Raw genomic sequence first — 20,738 nt, 5'->3', positions numbered from 1 at the left:
TTCCTGTGCCTATCTTAGAATTTCTTAAGTGTCCCTAATGTATCTCCCTCTACCACCACCCCCGGCAGCACATTCCATATACCCACTGTTCTGTGATATCACCCTGTACTCACTCAAATGATCTTAAAGTCGCACTCACTTTTATTTGCCATTTGTTGTTGTTCCTTTCCGCGCAGGGCGGCAACCTTGCCATTTCTTTAGCATTTTTTATGCCTCTTTTCATGAGGCAGAGTTGCTAGATTGATGCTCAACCCAGCATGCAAGGAGCCAGCCAGATTCGAACAGGGCCGCTCGCCTCAAAGTCTGGTGCGGATGCCTCTACACCACCAGCCGACGTATTTGCCTTTTTCAGCCCTGTGGAAAATGTCTCTGACTGTTCACTCTGTCTATGCCTCTTGTACACCTGTCAAGTCACACCCTCATCCTCTCACCCTCCTTCACTCCAAAGAGAAATGCCATTGTTCAGTCAACCTATTAAGACATGCTCGCCAATCCAAGTAGCGTTCTGGTAAATCTCCTTTGGACCCTCTCTAAATCTTCCACATCCTTCCTATAATGAAGCAATCAGAATTGAACATAATATTCCAAACAGTAGTACTGTGCTGAGTTTGGAAGTTTATTTTTATGGAATTAGTAGCAAAGTGGGAGGAGGCTTGTGTTTGAGCTTAGACTGGTTGGGCCTGATGACTAGTTTCTGTACTTGAAATGCATTGTAGGTATTTCAGTGAAATTCACAGTTAGTCATGCTGGGGAGTAGCAGAGATGCATTAATGATGTGGATGTGAATGTAGGAGGTATGATTAGTAAGTTCACAGATGACAAAAAAAACCGATGGTGATGGTGATAGTGAGGAGGATAGTTGTAGGCCACATAATGATGCTGATCGATTGGACAGAGTAATGGCAGATGCAATTTAATCATTTAGAGCACGTCGATTCACTTTGGATGTGGGTGTGGAAGTTAATAAAGGTACAAGCTAATCTGAGGGGACATAATTTTAAGGTGATTGCAGGGAAGTATGGGGGGGATGTCAGAAGTAGGTTTTTTTTATAGTAGTGGGTCTGTGGAATGTACTGCTGAGGTTGGTGGTAGAGGCAGATACATTAGGGACATTTAGGGTTCAAGTTTCATTTTGATTTCTAAGTGCATGTACAGTACAACTCAGATATTTGTCTTCTCCAGATAGCCAAGAAATACGCATGAAAAAATAAAAGGAACAAGACTTGTAGACGCCAGAATCACCAACCTCCTCCCCTGCAGAAAAACAGCGACAATACAAGCCCCGACCATTTCCCCGCAGAGAAAACAGTAAAAATAACAATCCCTTCCCCCTCCCCGCAGAAAAGCAGTGACATAGCATCAAATCTCCACCCCATCTCCCGCATTAAAAAAACCCAGCAACAATACAATCCCTTCCCTGCAGAAAAGACAGCGACAATAACAATACCCTCCCCCTGCAGTAAAAACAGCGACAATAGCATCAAAACTCCACACCCTCCGCAAGAAAAACCAGCAACAATAGCAATCCCCAACTCTGCAGGAAAAAAACAGCGACAATAACATAGACTCATGGATGAAAGAAAAATGGAGGGCTGCGTAGGAGGGAACAGTTAGACTGATCTTAGCGTTTAAAAGCTCAGCACGACATCCTGGGATGAATGGTCTGCACTGTGCTATAACGTTCTGTGTTCTAAAATAATCCCACCGCTGCCTGTAAGGAGTTTGTACATTCTCCCCATGACCGTGTGGGTTTCTTACCACAGTCCAAAGGCATACCAGTTGGTAGGTTAATTGGTCATTGTAAATTATCTGGTGATTAGGTGAGGGTTAAATCGGGGATTACTGGGTGGTGTGGCTTGTAGGGCCAAAAGGGCCTATTCTGCGCTGTGTATCAACAAATAAATTTAAAAAATTACAGTGAGAGGTAGGTGACTAGGGAATGTCGAGGGACAGGAGATTTCAGTGTACAAGTGCAAGGAAGCCCGAATGTGGAAACAAAGGTGGTGGAGCTGGGCATACGCATGTTAAGTCAACGATGAAAGAGGCTGGAGCAATATTGGTATTTCAGTTCAGCACACTTTATGAAGCAAGTGGTTGCTCTGGAGAGGGTGCAGAGGAGGTTAACATATATCTCAGCTCGTAAGAGGCTGCCAGCTGAGTCCATGCTATTTACCAGGACGTTGCCTGTGGTGGAAACTCAGTTATGAGGCACGATTGGATAGGATGGCTTTGTTTTGTCCTTGAAATGGAGAAAGCTGAGGAAGGAGGGGCTGATTCAGCTGTACAAAATTGAGGAAGAAAGGATAGTTAGCAGGAAGCTTTTCCACTGCAGCAAAGGTTTAAGATGGGGGAAGAGAACTTGTGAGAAATTTTGCTTCCAGGACTGGTTAGAACATAGAAAATGGAAAGCAAAAGCAGAACACAGACCCTTCATCCCACAATGACTAATCTAACCCTCCCCTCCTACATAGCCCTCCATTTTCCTATCATCCATGTGCCTATCTAAAAGTTTCTTATGCTCCTAATGTGTCTACTTCTGTCACCACCCCCGGCAGCACGTTTCACACACGCCACACTCTGTCGGGGGGAAAAACAGCTTAACTCTGACATCCCCTCTGTACTTTCCTCCAGTTACCCAATTTTGCTCTCGTGTATTAGCCATTTCTGGCTTGGGATTAAGTATCTGTCTGTCTACTTTACCTATGTCTCTTATCTAGTATACCTCTATCAGGTCTCCTCTCATCCTCCTTTATTCCAGAGAAAAGCCCTAGCTCACTCAGAATACATTGGGATACGGAATTCATTATTTGAATGGGTGGTAGTTGCAGAGGCTGTCACAATGTTTAAATATTTGGATATAAGTCAGGTTTATTGTCGTATACACAAGTTTGTGCATGCAGAGGTGAAACGCAGGCACATTGGACTGAATGGAAATGCAGGCATAATGGACTGAATGGAAATGCAGGCATAATGGACTGAAGGGCCTGTACCTATGCTGTGTGACTGTGTGACAACACCTTATATACCCAGCCGGTATATAAGGTGTTGTTCCTCCAACCGGAGTCTGGCTTCATTATGTATGATATACTGTGTCCGGTGCTCCCGGTGTGGCCTTTTATATATTGGTGAGACCCGATGCAGATTGGGAGACTGTTTCGCTGAACACCTACGCTCTGTCCGCCAGAGAAAGCAGGATCTCCCAGTGGCCACACATTTTAATTCCACGTCCCATTTCCATTCTGATATGTCAATCCATGGCCTCCTCTACTGTCAAGATGAAGCCACACTCAGGTTGGAGGAACAACACCTCATATACCATCTGGGTAGCCTCCAACCTGATGGCATGAACATTGATTTTTCTAACTTCCGTTAATGCCCCCAGCCCTTATTTATCTATCTATCTATCTATGTATTTATCTATTTATCTATCAATATAATTATTATCTATCTAATTATTATTTTCCCCCCTTTTTCTCCCTTTTTTTTCTCTCTGTCCCTCCTACGATCACTCCTTGCCTGCTCTCCATCTCCCTCTGGTGCTCCCCCTCTCCCTTCCTTTCTCCCTAGGCCTCCCGTCCCATAATCCTCTCCCTTCTCCAGCTCTGTATCCCTTTTGCCAATCAACTTTTCAACACTTAGCTTCATCCGTCCCTTTCCTGTCTTCTCCTATCATTTTGGATTTCCCCCTCCCACTTCCAAATCTCTTACTATCTCTTCTTTCAGTTAGTCCTGACGAAGAGTCTCAGCCCAAAACATCGACTGTACTTCTTCCTATAGATGCTGCCTGGCCTGCTGCATTCCACCAGCATTTTATGTGTGTTGTTTGAATTTCCAGCATCTGCAGATTTTCTCGTGTTTTCGAACATATTTCCTGTATTGTTCTGGTACTTTTTGCAGGAGCAACTGGTTTTGAATGTCTTCTTTCTGAGCACATTCTTGAAAGTACCCGTAAGTCAGATGAAATAAGCAAACCAGTAAGACCAGTCATGTTGAAAGAGTCCTGATCACATTTCTCCTGTGCACACTGGAGCTGTATGCATGCAAGTAAAGCTTGGAGATGTGCTGCACAGACAAAGGAGTGAAGGTGGAGTGGTCAGAGGGGCCAGGGTTGCTTCTGTGATTGCAGAGGCATAAATAGCTCTCAATAAGACCACAAGAGAAAGGAGCAGAATTAGGTCATTGGGACCATCGAGTATGCTGCACCATTTGATGTCCTCTCTCAACCCCATTCTCCTGCCTTCTCCCCGTAACTTTTGATAGCCCTACTAAATAAGAAGGGTGGCGGGTTGGAGAAGTGTCTCTACCAAAGGAGGTATAAGGCACTCCTTCCCTCTGCTAGCCTGCAAGTCACTCGGGCAAGATGTATCACCCACTTAGCCCCCCCCTTCACCCCAATCGGCATCACGTGATGCCATAGGAACAGGTGGTGGATGGTTGTACGAGCAGACGGTGCATATCTCAAGTCCTGGTTATGTGACCACTGACACCAGGCAGACAATCTCTGAAATGTGTTGATCATGGATGAGGTCACCCATCTTATAAAGACACTGTCCAGAAGAAGACAATGGCAAACCACTTCTCCAGAAAAATTGCCCAAGAACAATTGTGGTCAACAGATGGAAGGCCATGACTGCCCATGTCAGTTGACAAGGTGGTGATGATGATGCCTAATCAAGAACTGATCAGCCTCCACTTTAAATATATTCAATGACTCAGCCTCCACAGCCGTCTGTTGCAGTGAATTCCACAGATTCACCACCCTCTGGCTAAAGAAATTCCTCCTTCTCTCTGTTCTAAAGGGGTGTCCTATTCTGAGATTGTGCCCTCTGATCCTAGACTAATAAGAGAGTGAAGGGTTGAAGTAAGGTAGATGGGAACACTGTGCCTAACAATGGCCAAGCAATTAAATTTAGCAAACATTATGTAAAAGAATGATGATGGCATCCATCTTTTCCGAGGCTGCCCACAAGGCAGTGGGGCCATTTAAATAAATAAAGATCAGATAAAGGAACATTTTCAATTTTCAAGCTCAGTTTTCATGCTCTCTGCAATCTGTACAACAAAGTTGTAATAGATGAAATGCACCAGGAGCATCGAGAGCCAACAAGTGGCATTAAGGTGGCAACCAAATAATCTGGTTTTTTAAAAAAAAATGAACTGGTTTGCTTCTCTTTCGTATCTTTTGCATGAGAGTCTTTTTTTTAGGAATGAAAGAAATATAAGATTAGCTTTACTTGTCAGAATCCAAATCAGAATCGGGTTTATTATCACCAACATTTGTTGTGAAATCTGTTAACTTAGCAGTATATGTATGTTGATCAGAGTAAAAATCGTGCAAAAACAGAAATAATATTAAAAATTGAGGTTGTGTTCATGGGTTCAATGTCCATTGGGAATCGTATGACAGAGGGGAAGAAACTGTTCTCGAATCGCCTTCGGGCTTCTGTACCTCCTACCTGATGGTAACAGTTGAGAAAAGGGCATGCCCTGGGTGCTGGAGGTCCTTAATAATGGACGCCGCCTTTGAGACACTGCTCCTTGAAGATGTCTTGGGTTCTTTGTAGTCTAGTACCCCAGATGGAGCCAACTAAATTTACGACCCTCTGCAGCTTCTTTCAGTCCTGTGCCCCCATACCAGACATATCATAATGTCCTCCACAGTATATCTATAGAAGTTTTTGAGTGTTTTTGTTGACATACCAAATCTCTTCAAACTCCTAATGAAGTACAGTCGCTGTCTTGCCTTCTTTATAGCTATATCGATATGTTGGGACCTGGTTAGGTCCTCAGAGACTTGGACACCCAGGAACTTGAAGCTGCTCACTCTCTCCACTTCTGATCCCTCTATGAGCATTGGTTTGTTTTCCTTCGTCTTATCCTTCCTGAAGTCCACAATCAGCTCTTTCGTCTTACTAATGCTGAGTGCAAGGTTGTTGTTGCTGCAGCACCACTCCACTAGTTGGCACATCTCGCTCCTGTACGCCCTCTCATCTCCACCTGAGATTCTACCAGCAGTGATTGTGTCACCAGATTTGTAGATGATATTTGGTGGAGATGCTAGAATTGCATGTGAATTGAAATATACAGCGAAATGCGTCATTTGTGTCAATGACCAGCAGAGCTGAGGTCAATCCAGAAGTGTCACTATGCTGCTTTGGCCAACATGGCATAGCCTCAATTGGGAGGAAACGCACACAGCCACCGGGAGAATGTCTAAACTCCATACATCAGCAGTGGAAGTTGAACCCTGGTTGTTGCCATGTTATGCGCCTGTGCCACCCCAATATAAAGAACGCTTCACAAATTTGCATGTCATCTCCAAATTCTATTGACCACTGTTTGGTGTTGCCTTTCCCTGATGAGCCCCTAAGCTCTGGAACTCTGTGTATGTATCTTTCTCTGTGTAATCTTCTGCATTAAATTAATCTTCAAAGAAAATTGCTATCCAAATTTTAGATTATCTGTCAAATCATCTTCTGCTCCAGCTGTACATCTGGATTTGGGATCACTTCCAGTCTGCTTTTGTGGGTTGTTAATTAGGATTAGTTCTTCGTACAAAGGGTGTACAAGTTTATGAAGACACTTCAGGAAGTACTTTGTTTTTAGCATTATTAATGTGAAATTAAAAATTGATAATATGGTAAAGAGAAAATCTGTAGATGCTAGTAATCAAAGCAACACATGGAGTTTTGGAGGAACTCAGCAGGCCAGGCAGCATCCATGGAAATGAATAAACAGCTGACATTTAAAGCCAAGGCCTTTCATCAAGACTAGCAAGGAAGAAACTGGCAGTTTGTAGTTTTCTGGCTCTTCAAATCTATATTCTAGAAAAAGCAGTAATAATCAATTTCTACTAAGTTTTGGGTTAATTGCTGTTTTCTGTTCTTTTAAGAATGCTTTGAACTTTATGCTGTTTGGGTCATCATGTGTTGGGAGGGAGAGAGTAGGAAGTACCTAATTGATGTTGGGCGTATGAAGTTTCCGTGTTCATTCTTACTGAAGGACTTAAAATGGAATATCAGTGAAAGAGTAATAGCTTTTTGTACAGATGTTATTTAGATAGAGGAAAAAAAGAGCATTTTAGTGACACCTCAGGATGTCCCAAAATGCTTTAGAGCTAATTAACTGCTTTGGAAATATGATCACTTCTCTAATGTTATAATTTCACATGGAGACGTTTCTGAAAGCTATTAGATTTGTCCTCCCTTCCTGTACAGTAATGTACTTAAATCAAGCAAGAGGAAACCAGGTTGGAGGGTGTTTCTGTTTGATGTTCATTGCATGCTCTTTCCCTGTAGAGATGCCACTTGTTAGTGTGACTTTCTTTCAGGATGTGATCATTGCCAACATCTGTCACCTACTCCTGATTGCTCTGACCTTGTTGCAGCAGCGTTCCCGCCCTCTCTCGTGCCCTCTCACACTGCAGGAGCTCAGCAGGTCAGGCAGCATCTATGGAAAGGAATAAACAGTTGATATTTTGGGTCAGACCTGAAAGGAGGGAGAATGAAGCCAAATTAAGGTGAGAGAAGAGAAGATGGTGCGGGACCTGTTGAGTTCTTCCATCTTATCTACCAGGAACATCTCGAAGACTCCCTTTCCACCTTCTAATTTGTAACTTTATTTTATTTAGAGTTACATCACAGTAATGAACTCTTTTGGCACAATGAGCACATGCTGCCCAATCACATCCGTGTCACCAGTTAACCTCCCAACCTGTATGTCTTTGGAATGTCGGAGGAAATCGGAGCATCCAAAGGGAACCTGTGCAGTCACATGTAGACAGTCATATGAGCAAGTGGCATCTTTACGGGGAAAGAGCGCTGTAATAGGGTTATGCTACCGCGATGTCCGGCATTTCTCATACTCTTCAAGGGACCTGGTCTCAGCTGCCTACATTTGATATATGCCTCCATTTTTCCTTACTAGACCTTCCTTGTCAATCAGTGTCTCCTAATCCTGCCAGCCTTGCCCTTTATTCTAACAGGAGCATGCTGATCCTGAATTCCTATCTCCCCTGTAAAAGACTCCAACCTGTCAAGTGTCCGTTTACCTGCCAACAGCCTCTCCAGATCAACTTTTTAAAATTGCAGTGTGTGGTTTCAGCCACCTGAGTGTAGGGTGACGTCAATGTGGGACATGAGAAAAGTGACAATGACCTTTGTGTCTTCCCAAAATAAACTTTCTATCCTGATGAGTGTAACAAGGCCATTCCACACAGTCGGACAGGCACAAACTACTAATCTCTTCACTTGACTCGGCCCAGCTTACCCAAGGAACGGAATTCCATCATTCAGTTGTTTTCCAATTTTTTTTTGTCAGAGTCATGGAAGATCTGCATCTCTTCACTTTTCCATCCCTACTTTTACAGATAATGATACATGTATTTGTCATGCTCACATCAAAACATACAGTGAACTGCGGCATTTATATCAATGGCCCACATTGTTCGAGGATTGTTCAAGACATTGGAGCAGAATTGGGTCATCGAGTCTGCTCTGCTGTTTCACCTTGGCTGATTTATTATCCCTCTCAAACCCATTCTCCTGCCTTCTTCCTATAACCTTTTACGTCCTTAGAATCAAGAACCTGTCAAACTCCGGTTTAAATATACCAAATGATTTGGCCTCCACGGTTGTCTGTGGCAACGAATTCCACAGATTCACCACCCTCTGGCTAAAGAAATTCCTCCTCTTCTCTGTTCTAAAGGAACATCCTTTTATTCTGAGATGGTGACTTCCATTCTGAGACTATCCCATTATAGAAAACAATTTTGCTACCAAGAGTCTATCCCGGCCTTTCAGATTTTGATAAGATTTGCTGGGGGCTGCTCACCAGTGTTTCTGGTGCCAGCATGGTACGCCCGCAGTTCAAAAACCCTAACCCGTGTATCGTTGGAATGTGGAGGAAACTGGACTACCCAGAGGAAACCCATTGGTCACAGGGAAAACGCACAAACTCATTACTGACAGTGGTAGGAATTGAACCTGGTTTGCTGATTGCTGGCTGGCATTGTAAAGCAGTGTTCTCACCACTATGTTACCGTGCCACCAGTTAAAATGAAGCCGATGAAAGATTTTGGAAATTGTGCCCTTTTCATTCAACTTGATTTAAGAGTAATGTGACAGGAATTGAGGTGCCAACCATAATGCAAGAGCGTTAATAGATCAGGAATGAGCCATGCAGCTCCTCAAGGCACTTGACCAAAGTCAAGTTTATTCAAAGGTTCACTTTATTATCAAAGTGTGTACGCTGAATACAACTGTGAGATTTGTCTTCTCCAGATACCCCATAAAATACAGAAAACCATAGAAGTAGTTGGAAGAAAAACGTCAATCCATCTCCCTCACATCAGAATGGCGTAGAAATATGATCAAAGTGACTTTGACTGTGGAATGATTGTTGGTGCCAGACGGGGGTCATTTGAGTTTCTCAGAAACTGCTGATCTGCTGGGATTTTCATGCACAACCATCTCTAGAGTTTACAGAGAATGGCGTGAGAAACAAAAAGAAACATCCAATGAGCAGCAGTTCTGTGAGCAAAAACACCTTGTTAATGAGAGAGGTCAGAGGAGAATGGCCAGACTGGTTCAAGCTCCCAGGCAGGCGATAGTAACTCAAATACTCGGGTGCAGAAGGGCATCTCTGAACACACATTTCAAACTCCGAAGTGGATGGGCTACAGCAGCAGTTAAGACCACAAATACACTCAGTGACCATATGGGGGGTACCTAACATGAAAAACATTTATGGAACCGTATACATAAAGACTAACAACAATGTGTGAAGCAGACAAATTGTGCAAAATTAAAAATAAATAATACTGAGAACATGAGTTGTAGAGTCCTTGAAAGTGAGTTTGTAGATTGTGGAGTCAGTTACAAACATGCTTTCAAGTTCTTAGCTGAGTGAGGTCTCAGTCTGAAATCCTATTCCCTAGTTTCCAGTTGCCCGATGAAAGGCAACATTTTGGCACTGATCCTATTCAAACCTTTTTTTTTTGAGTTACGAAGGTTCCTCCATTATTTTTCTCCAGCTTAATTTTTTTTTCCCTCCTAAGACCATACCTTCATCCCAGCAGTCGGCTTCTCTGAACTCGCCTGTTACTGAGTTGCTGGACTGATGAGTTTGAATAGCTGTATGCGGTCTCCCCGTGATCCCCAGTTTCTACTTCAGCTCTTGCTGCCCCTGTTCATCATTTGTCAGTAACAGGCTGTAAAGCTGAGATGTCAGCTTTCATCTCAGTTTTGCAAGTGGTGTTCATTTTCTAATTATTGTACGTTAGACATCGGAGTAGAATTAGTCCATTCAGCCCATTGAGTTTGCCCTGCCATTCTGTCATGGCTGATTTATCATCCCCCTCAACCCCACTCTCCTGCCTTCTCCGTTATCTTTGATACCCTGACTCAGCAAGAATTTTTCAACCTCCACTTTAAATATACCAAATGACTTGACCTCCACAGTGTCTCCACTGCAATGAATTCCACAGATTCACCACCCTCTGGCTAAAGAAATACCTCCTCATCTCTGTTTGAAAGGGATATTCAGAGGTTGTGCCCTCTGGTCCTGAACTCTTTCACTATTGGAAATTGGAAGCATTGGGGACTCATGAAAACTCGTGGTGATTTCTTTTGAACTTATAGTCTGGTGTAGTCTGTTTTGTCATATGCTTTTGTGATATCATTCTGGAGGAACGTTGTCTCATTTTTTAACTGCTTTGCATTTGTGGTTTCTAAATGACAATAAACTGAATCTGAATCTGATCCTCTCAAGAGGTCACATCTGATTATATTGAGTGGTGTGGAAATATTCCTGCAGAATAAGACCAGATACACCGAGGTCACTCTGTATATGTATGTATATATGTGTGTGTGTTCTCCCCAGAGGTGGCATGTCCTGGGTGATGGGGTTCCTTAATGATGGATGCTGCTATTTAGAGGAGTCACCTTTTGGAAGTGTCTTCAATGCTGGGTAGGCTAATACCCATGATGGAGCTGGCTGAGTTTACAACTTTCTGCAGCATTTTCCAGTTCTGTGCAGTGGCCCCTCCATGCCAGATGGCGATGTAACCAATTGAAGTGCTCTCCATGTTACATCTGTAGAAATTTTCAGAAGTCTTTGCTGACATACTAAGTCTCCTCAACTCCTAATGAAAGAGAGCTGCTGTTTTGTCTTTGCAGTTGCATCAATATGTTGGGCCCAGGTTGGGTCTTTTGAGATGTTGACACCCAGGAACTTGAAACTGCTCACTCTTTGCACTACGATCCCTTGATGAGATGGTGTGTTTCCTTGACTTCCTCTTCCTGAATTCCACAGTCAGTTCAATTCTGGAAGGGGGTTTTCAGTTTGTCCCACTTTCTGGACTTTTGACCGTTCTTGTGGCAAATCCATTTCTATTGTGAAACTAATTATTTTGATGATAGAAATGTGGAGGCAGCTTGTTAGAGGGAGCAGGAGATTCTGCTAATGCCAGGAATCTTGAGCGACACGTACATACCAATATTGGAAGAACTCAGCATGCCAGGCGGCATCAGTGGAGGGGAACAATTGATGTTTTGGGCTGAGTCTCTTCATCATGACTGGAAGGAAGGAGCAAGAAGCAAGGCTGTGTGTGGTGGTGGGGGAGCTGGCAGGTGATGTGCAGGAGTACAAAATGTAAATGGAAACCGTCTTTGAGATCAACTTAAGGCAAACTGAAAATCTGTTCCAATTCCTTAATAAAATCTCTTTTTTACCAGTTGACTTATAGTCTATTTTAGAAGAAAGTAAATGTTTGTAGTCTTGTTTCATTAGCAAAATTACTTGTAATAAAGACAGAATGATTGGGTTGTAGAGAAATCAGAATGGCTGTAATATTCAGGCTACTGTTTGAAATGGAGACCATCACACTGGAGCTGGAGCTACAGTGGGAACAGTTTTTTTATGGAAAAGCATGTGTGTTATTAGAATGGCTAGCCTTAGCTTGTCACTTGGTCTTCTGCAAACTGAACAAGAGAAATTTAACTTTGAATTTAAACCGTTACTTTCATCTCACATCCAGCTACCAAATATTTTTTTTTAAAGATTAACAACAAAGGTCAGATATTTTAAAAGCATTTAAAAAATTATATGTTATATTAATTCAATGAAATGCTGCTGCTGAGACCCGTTGTACTGTCCATCATGAATACCCGACTGCCTTACTACATCAGAGAGCAGCTGAGAATCAACCTCATTGGCTGGGTCTGGATCTGGACCTACATGTAGGCCAGACCAGGTTAGCAGAAGGATCTTGGCCCAAAACGTCGACTTCAATTCCTTGGACGCTGCCTGACCTGCTGTGTTCCACCAGCATTTCGCGTTTATAGCAGACTAGATTTTCTTTCTTGAAGAGTATTACTTAAAGCAGACAGCTTTGCATCATGAAAAAAGTAAATTCTCAATACTAATGGTTCATTTATATTCCAGCACACCCCCTCTGTCTGGATTCCGTCTACACTTTTCAATGCAGGCTCCATAATCAAACACCCCACTCCCTTTGCAAATTTTTCTCCCCTCTTCCATCAGGCAGAAGATGCTAAAAGCACATACCACCAGGCTCAAGGACAGCTTCCATCCTGTGGCAGAGTAGTGTAGCGGTTAGTGTAATGTTTTGTAGCGTAATGTTACAAGATCGGGGATCAGTTCCCAACACTGTCTTCCTGTGACCTCGTATGTTTCTTCTGGATGCTCTGAGTTCCTCCCCCATTCCAAAGGCGTATGGGTGAGGGTTAGTAAGCTATGGGCACACTGTTGGTGCTGGAAGCATGGCGTATGTGTTGGTCATTGATGCAATCAATGCATTTCATTATATATTTCGACATGCTTATAACAAATAAAGCTAGTCTTTATCTCTCAGCTGTTTTGAGACAATTAAATGGTTTCCTTGTAGATAAGGTAAGATGGACTCCTTACCTTACAGTCTAGCTCAAGTCATGGTCTTGACCTTTACTGCCTGCCCATACTACACTTGCTCTGTGATGGTCACACTTTACTCTGCACAAAGCCATACTACCTCAGTGTACTGATGTGATGAAATGACCTGTATTGCTGACATGCAAAATTGAGGTTTTCCACTGCACTGTGGTACAGGTACGTAAACCTCTTGACCTATTTTCTGGAGTTTCAGTGAAATTTGAAACTTGTAATCCATGAAGCAATCTGCTGCTACAGGTGCAGAAGTTTAACTATAAAGGTACTGTACTGTTTGGTTGTTTTGAAGCAACATAAAAATTGCTCTAAACTATTTTGGTTCCTTGCAGGCGGAGGAGGGAAGAGGAAGGGCCGGAGTAAAAAATGGCGGGAGATGCTACGGTTGCCCCATATTAGTCAGTGCGAGGAACTGCGACGCACTATTGGTGAGTAGTCACTGTAGCTGACAGTGTGGTGTCCTACACTGATAAATGTTTTTTTGTAGATTTACATAGAACATACAACGTACAGCACTGTATAGGCCCTTCACTCACGATATTGTGCAGACCTTTTAAGCTGAGATCAATCTATCCTTTCCCTCCTACATAGCCCTCCATTTTTCTTTTATCCATGTGTCTTTTCAGGCGTCTCTTAAATGTCCCTAATGTATCAGCCTCCACCTGGGTCGTGTATTCCACACCTACTGCTGTGTGAGGCAGGGGTGAGGTGGGGGAGAAAACTACCCCTGACATCCCGTCCTATACTTTCATTTAATTGTTGTAAAATTATGCTGTCTCGTATTGGCCATTTCTGCCTTGGAGTAAAATCTCAGGCTGTCCATTTGATCTATAGCTCTCATCATTTTACACACCTCCTATCAAGTCAAGTCTCGTCCTTCTCCCCTGAGAAAAAAGCTCTAGCACCCTCTCTAATCCAGGCAGCATCCTGATAAATCTCCTCTGCACCCTCTCTAATCCAGGCAGCATCCTGATAAATCTCCTCCGCACCCTCTCTAATCCAGGCAGCATCCTGATAAATCTCCTCTGCACCCTCTCTAATCCAGGCAGCAGCCTGATAAATCTCCTTTGCACCCTCTCTAATCCAGGCAGCATCCTGATAAATCTCCTCTGCACCCTCTCTAATCCAGGCAGCATCCTGATAAATCTCCTCCGTACCCTCTCTAATCCAGGCAGCATCCTGATAAATCTCCTTTGCACCCTCTCTAATCCAGGCAGCATCCTGATAAATCTCCTCTGCACCCTCTCTAATCCAGGCAGCATCCTGATAAATCTCCTCCGCACCCTCTCTAATCCAGGCAGCATCCTGATAAATCTCCTCCGCACCCTCTCTAATCCAGGCAGCATCCTGATAAATCTCCTTTGCACCCTCTCTAATCCAGGCAGCATCCTGATAAATCTCCTCTGCACCCTCTCTAATCCAGGCAGCATCCTGATAAATCTCCTCCGCACCCTCTCTAATCCAGGCAGCATCCTGATAAATCTCCTCTGCACCCTCTCTAATCCAGGCAGCATCCTGATAAATCTCCTTTGCACCCTCTCTAATCCAGGCAGCATCCTGATAAATCTCCTCTGCACCCTCTCTAATCCAGACAGTATCCTGATAAATCTCCTCTGCACCCTCTCTAATCCAGGCAGCATCCTGATAAATCTCCTCTGCACCCTCTCTAATCCAGACAGTATCCTGATAAATCTCCTCTGCACCCTCTCTAATCCAGGCAGCATCCTGATAAATCTCCTCTTCACCCTCTCTAATCCAGGCAGCATCCTGATAAATCTCCTCTGCACCCTCTCTAATCCAGGCAGCATCCTGATAAATCTCCTCTGCACCCTCTCTAATGCTTCCACATCCTTCCTATAATGAGGTTACTGTAACTGAACACAGTACTTTAACTGAGGTATAACCAGTGTTTTATAGAGCTGCAACATTACCTCACAGCTCTTGGGCTCAATGCCCTGACTGATACAGGCCAACACACCTGTATGTTCTTACACCTTCTTAACCACCCTTTCAACTTGTACGACAGCTGTGAGGGATCTAAGCAAGTTTGATTTATGCATGTTAGGTACCTTGATCAATGTTCCTCATTCTGCTCTCAATAAATCTGTTCATCAAATTCCAACCATCTCTCTCCTGTTCATGCATTTTACCCTGGTCCAGAAGTGCCATGATTTTGAAACTCTTTAAATCTCTTCAATTGTCTTGTTCCCCTTCCTGTAATCCTTGCAAGCTCAAGCTGTTGAACTTTGCTCACGTCCAGCTCTGGCTTTGCATGTGATGGAACTGAGGTGTCTGGAACCTGAGCTTTGGAAGACCCTCTATAATCTGTAGCCCATTTAAGAGTCCCCTTGAAGTTCAGTTTTCCTGTTACCTGCTTTATTACCAATTTGGGGCAGCATGGTAGTGTAACACTCACAGCACCAGAGACCTGGGTTCAATTCCCATTGTTGTCTGTAAGGAATTTGTTCATTCTCCCATGACAATAGGTTGCCTCTGGATGCTCCGGTTTCCTGTCACATGTCAAAGACGTGTGGGTCAGTAGGTAAATTTGGTAGCATGTTTGCATTTGGGTGGCCTGGGCTTGTTGGGCCGGTAGGGCCCATTAGCGTGCTGTATCTCTAAAAAAAACCCAATTAGTTCATTCTGATTTTTTGATAATATGCAGTGCCTTATGATATAAAACATGTTGTTGTACACCCAGCTTTAATTGTGTGTGTGTATGTTCTCAATAGGAGAAAGCAGAGTGCATCTTTTAGTAAAGGGTTACTCAAATGACACTGCTATGGGCTCTTCTGTGCAGCACAGTAGTACAGAGGTTAGCGTAATGCTTAGTGTAGTGCATACTTGTAAGATCAGGGTGCATTTTGGGTCTCTGACACTAAGGACTTTCTACATTCTTCCCACGACTGTATGGCCTTCATCCGGATCCTCCATTTCCTCCCACCTTCCGAAGACATAAGGGTTAGTAAAGGTTAATAAGTTGCGGGCATGCTCCATTGGTTCCAGAAGCATGTTAACATTTCCAGGCTGCCTCCTCATACTGTGTTGGTTATTGATGCATGGTGAAGCATTTCACTGTACACTTTGATGTCTTGATGTACAAAAGACGAATAAAGCTAATATTTAACCTTTTTGTAGATAAGTAATAGTTCATTTGTCCACTACTTTTTTTCATGTGCAGTAGATTTCCACAACAAATTCCCAAAATCTGGGAGCCTAAACTCAAAGATACTTGTAGGTTCCTGCTATGCATAGTGTGTGCACGGAGGTCCAAAGCTCAACAGTACAAAAATCTAGTTTGAACATTGAAAAATGCTGGCAGATCAGGGCAACAACGGTAAATAGAGAAGTAGCCAGTATTTCTGAGCAATGACCTTTCATAGAATTGGTGAACTTGCTGGGTGGAAATTGACCTCCACTTTTCCGAGTGAGCCCACTCAATTAGATTAACAGCATCTTGGGACCTGGTGAAAGGCAGCAACTCAGTGAAAGCCTCCCTTTTGTTTGCTAAGAGGAATTTTATTGCAATTTTCTGTATAGCTGAATTCTGCAAATTAAGTTTGAAAACTGCGGAAATGAAATTTAATTGGTTTGAGATTGTCAGGAAGTATTACTGGTGTTTGGAAGTCATTTGACTATATTCAATTTCTTCTCTTTGTTTTACTTTTAGAAATTAAAAAACTTTATAGATGTATCTTGTTTCTTCGTAACTCTTATTATGCTCTGATAAAATAATGTATAAAGTGTCTCCCAAAACTTGCCAAGTAGAATTTAAAGCAACACTGATAAAGTGGTGGAGTTACTCAGCAGGTCAGGCAGCATCTATGAAGAGGAATAAAGCATGGTGATTCATAAGAACATAAGAATTAGGAGGTAGTGTTGGCCATCTGGCCCGTTGAGCCTGCTTTGCCATTCAATAAGATTATGGCTGATCTGGCCATGGACTAATCTCCACCTGCCTGCCTTTTCCCCATAACCCTTAATTCCAGCCTTGTCTTATATATATTTACTGAGGTAGCCTCCACTGCTTCAATGGACAGAGAATTCCACAGATTCACCACTCTCTGGGAAAAGCAGTTCCTCCTCATCTCCATCCTAAATCTACTCACCTGAATCTTGAGGCTATGTCCCCTAGTTCTAGTCTCACCTACCAGTGAAACAACTTTCCTGCCTCCATCTTATCTATCCCTTTCATAATTGTATTTGTTTCTATAAAATCTCCTCTCATTCTTCTGAATTCCAGCGAGCATAGACCCAGGCAACTCATTCTCTCCTCATAGTCTAACCCCACATCTCTGAAATCAACCTGGTGAACCTCCTCTGCACTGCTTCCAAAGCCAGTATATCCTTCCTTAAGTATGGAGACCAGAGCTGCACACAGTACTCCAGGTGCGGCCTCACCAGTACCCTGTATAGTTGCAGCATGACCTCCCTGCTCTTGAATTCAATCCCTCTAGCAATGAAGGCCAACATTCCATTTGCCTTTTTGATAGCCTGCTGCACCTGCAAACCAACCTTTTGTGATTCATGCACAAACACTCCCAAGCCCCTCGGCACAGCAGCGTGCTGCAAATTTTTTACCATTTAAATAATGATCTGCTATTTCATTTTTTTTCAAATTGGCTGACCTTGCATTTACCAACATTGTACTCCATCTGCCAGACCCTTGCCCACTCGCTTAACCTGTCTATATCTCTGCTGGCTCTCTGTATCTTCTGCACAATTTGCTTTTCCACTCAATTTAGTATCATCAGCAAACTTAGATACACTACACTCGGTCCCCTCTTCCAAATCATTAATGTTTATCGTGAGCAGTTACAGGCCCAGCTCCGACCCCTGCGACACACTGCTCACCACTGATTGACAACCAGACCCTTCGTCAGAATGAAGGGTCTCAGCCCGAAACGTCGACAGTGCTTCTCCCTATAGATGCTGCCTGGCCTGCTGTGTTCCACCAGCGTTTTGTGTGTGTTGTCAAACAGGACCTGCCTTTGCTGAATCCATGCTGTGTCTGCCTGATGGATCCATTTTGTTCCAGATGTTGCGCTATTTCCTCTTTAATGATAGCTTCCCAACTACAGATGTTAAACTAACTGGCCTATAGTTATCTGCCTTTTGCCTACATCCTTCTTTGACCAGTGGCGTGACATCCACCATCTTCCAATCTGCCGGGACCTGCTCGGGAGTCCAGAGAATTTTTGTAAATCATCACCAAAGCCTCTACTATAACTTCTGCCATTTCTTTCAGTTCCCTGGGATGCATTCCATCAGGACCAGGGGACTTATCTATCTTCAGGCCCACAAGTTTGCTCAGCACTGCCTCTTTTTTGATAGCTATTCTGTCAAGGTCCTCACCTTTGATTGCATCCATAACATCTCTCTTTGGCATGTTAGACATGTCCTCACCATGAAGACCGACACAAAATTGTCATTCAAAGCCTCGGCCATTTCCTCTTTACCCAATATCAATTTTCCCTTCTCATCCTCCAAGGGACCCACATTCGCTTTAGCCACCTTTTTCCTCTTTATATAATTATAAAAACTTTTACTATCCGTTTTTATATTTTGTACTAGTTTATTTGCATAATTTTTCCTTTTCTTTATTGCTCGCTTAGTGATACACTGTTGCTTTTTAAAGTTTTTCCAATCTTCCAGTTTCCCACCTCTCTTAGTGATTTTCTATACGTGAGCTTTTAGTTTGCCTGAGACCCTTAGAGGCTGCCCTGACCTGTTGAGTTCCTCCATCATTTAGTGTGTGTTACTCTTGATTTCTTGTGCAGAATCTCTTGTGCTTATCAATTAGAATTTTTTTCTTTTCAGATTACAAGACTAGTACAAGGTGAACTTCCTGCCTTATAGGAAATTTCAACAAAGATCTACCTTCTATTGTAGCTAACAATCAACTATTTGTTTTTCACCATGTGTTTGTGTGTGTGTTGGGTGGTGGGGGGGGGGAGAGGTATCTATCTTTAGGTGTCAAACAACACACGCAAAATACTGGAGGTGTTCAGCAGGTCAGGCAGCATCAATGGAAATGAACAAACAGTTGATCTTTTGGGCTGAGGCCCATCTTCAGGACCAGAAAGGAAAGGGGTAGAAGCAGCAATAAACCTTTTAGTAATGTCTTGTTGCAGAAAGTTGACTTGAAATGTGATCTTTCCACCTCCCAGTTATAGAATTATACCAAGGGGAAGGAGTGGCAGTCTTTTAGTGGAAAGATTTAAATGTAAGGATGCATTAAATTTCGCTTCCCTTATGGGCAAAGTCCACAGCTCGAGACTTGGGTGAAAAATATTGCTGACATAAGATGCTAATCCCAGGTCATTTACAACCTCCTCACAAAAACAAGAAATACAAGAAATTGTAATTGTCTTGTATCTTTCATGAGCTCTGACCATCCCGAAGTGGATTATGCAAATAACTAATTCACTGAAATAAAACAGAGATACCAAGTGGGCCATGTGCCATCTTTGTAGAGAGGGGGAAGGAAAGGATTATTCTCTGAGTTCAGGCACCATTCAACCAAAGGAAGGACAATGAGCTGAAGTATTAATCCTTCTCCTCCTCCACATGCAGCCTCACCATGACTGTCTGCAGTGCAGAAGCTTTTCAGCGCTATCTACATGAACAAGATGTCCAGTTAGTCCCAGTCCCTCCTCTGTTCTTTCTCCACAGCCCCAAGTAGAGAACAGATCATGGAATGTTGAATTTCTTGTAATAAAAGAATGAAGAACACCACTTCCCTTTCCCAGGATCCTGGATGTCTCTGTTGTCATAGATCTGTGCTTATGGGCTGGCCCAGATGACATTCAGGGTTGTGCACAGTACTGATACACAGTAGGGAGGTCATGGAACTTATACAGAACTTATACAAATTTGCTGATGATACGAAGATTGGAGGTGACAGTGAGGAAGGTTTTCAAAGCTTGCAGAGGGATTTGGACCAGTTGGAGGAATGGGCTGAAAAATGGCAGATGGAGTTTAATACAGACAAGTGTGAGGTATTGCACTTTGGAAGGTCAAACCAAGGTAGAACATACAAGGTAAATGGTAGGGCACTGAGGAGTGCAGTAGAACAGAGGGATCTGGGAGTACAGATACATATTTCCCTAAAAGTGGCATCACAGGTGGATAGGGCCGTAAAGAGAGCTTTTGGTACATTGGCCTTTATAAATTAAAGTATTGAGTATAAGAGTTGGAATGTAATGGTGAGGTTGTATAAGACATTGGTGAGACCGAATTTGGAGTATTGTGTGCAGTTTTGGTCACCGAATTACAGGAAGGATATTAATAAGGTTGAAAGAGTGCAGAGAAGGTTTACAGGGATGTTGCCAGGACTTGAGAAACTGAGTTACAGAGAAAGGTTGAATAGGTTAGGACTTTATTCCCTGGAGTGTAGGAGAATGAAGGGTGATTTGATAGAGGTGTATAAAATTATGATGGGTATAGATAGAGTGAATGCAAGCAGGCTTTTTCCACTGAGGCTAGTGGAGAAAAAAACCAGAGGTCATGGGTTAAGGGTGAAGGGGGAAAAGTTTAAAGGGAATATTAGGGGGGCTTCTTCACGCAGAGAGTGGTGTGAGTGTGGAATGAGCTGCCAGATGAAGTGGTGAATGGGGGCTCACTTTTGACATTTAAGAAAAACTTGGACAGGTATATGGATGAGAGGGGTTTTGGAGGGATATGGCCCGGGTGCAGGTCAATGGGACTAGGCAGAAAATGGTTCGGCACAGCCAAGAAGGGCCAAAAGGCCTGTTTCTGTGCTGTAATGTTCTATGGTTCTATGATGGAGG

General features: G+C 43.1%; 1 protein-coding gene across 1 annotated transcript in view; it reads left to right on the top strand.

Moving 5' to 3' along the window:
• LOC140728870 (G protein-coupled receptor kinase 5-like) overlaps positions 1 to 20,738 on the top strand; it is a 169,695-nt gene that overhangs the window by 34,675 nt on the left and 114,282 nt on the right. Inside the window, exon 2 of the mRNA XM_073047913.1 lies at positions 13,278 to 13,373. Coding sequence (XP_072904014.1) covers positions 13,278 to 13,373 — 96 coding nt within the window. The remainder of the gene's footprint in view (positions 1 to 13,277; positions 13,374 to 20,738) is intronic.

This window comes from Hemitrygon akajei, chromosome 6 (assembly GCF_048418815.1).
Source record: "Hemitrygon akajei chromosome 6, sHemAka1.3, whole genome shotgun sequence".
NCBI classification, from domain to species: Eukaryota; Metazoa; Chordata; class Chondrichthyes; order Myliobatiformes; family Dasyatidae; genus Hemitrygon; species Hemitrygon akajei.
This window is presented reverse-complemented; position numbering and strand designations above follow the sequence as displayed.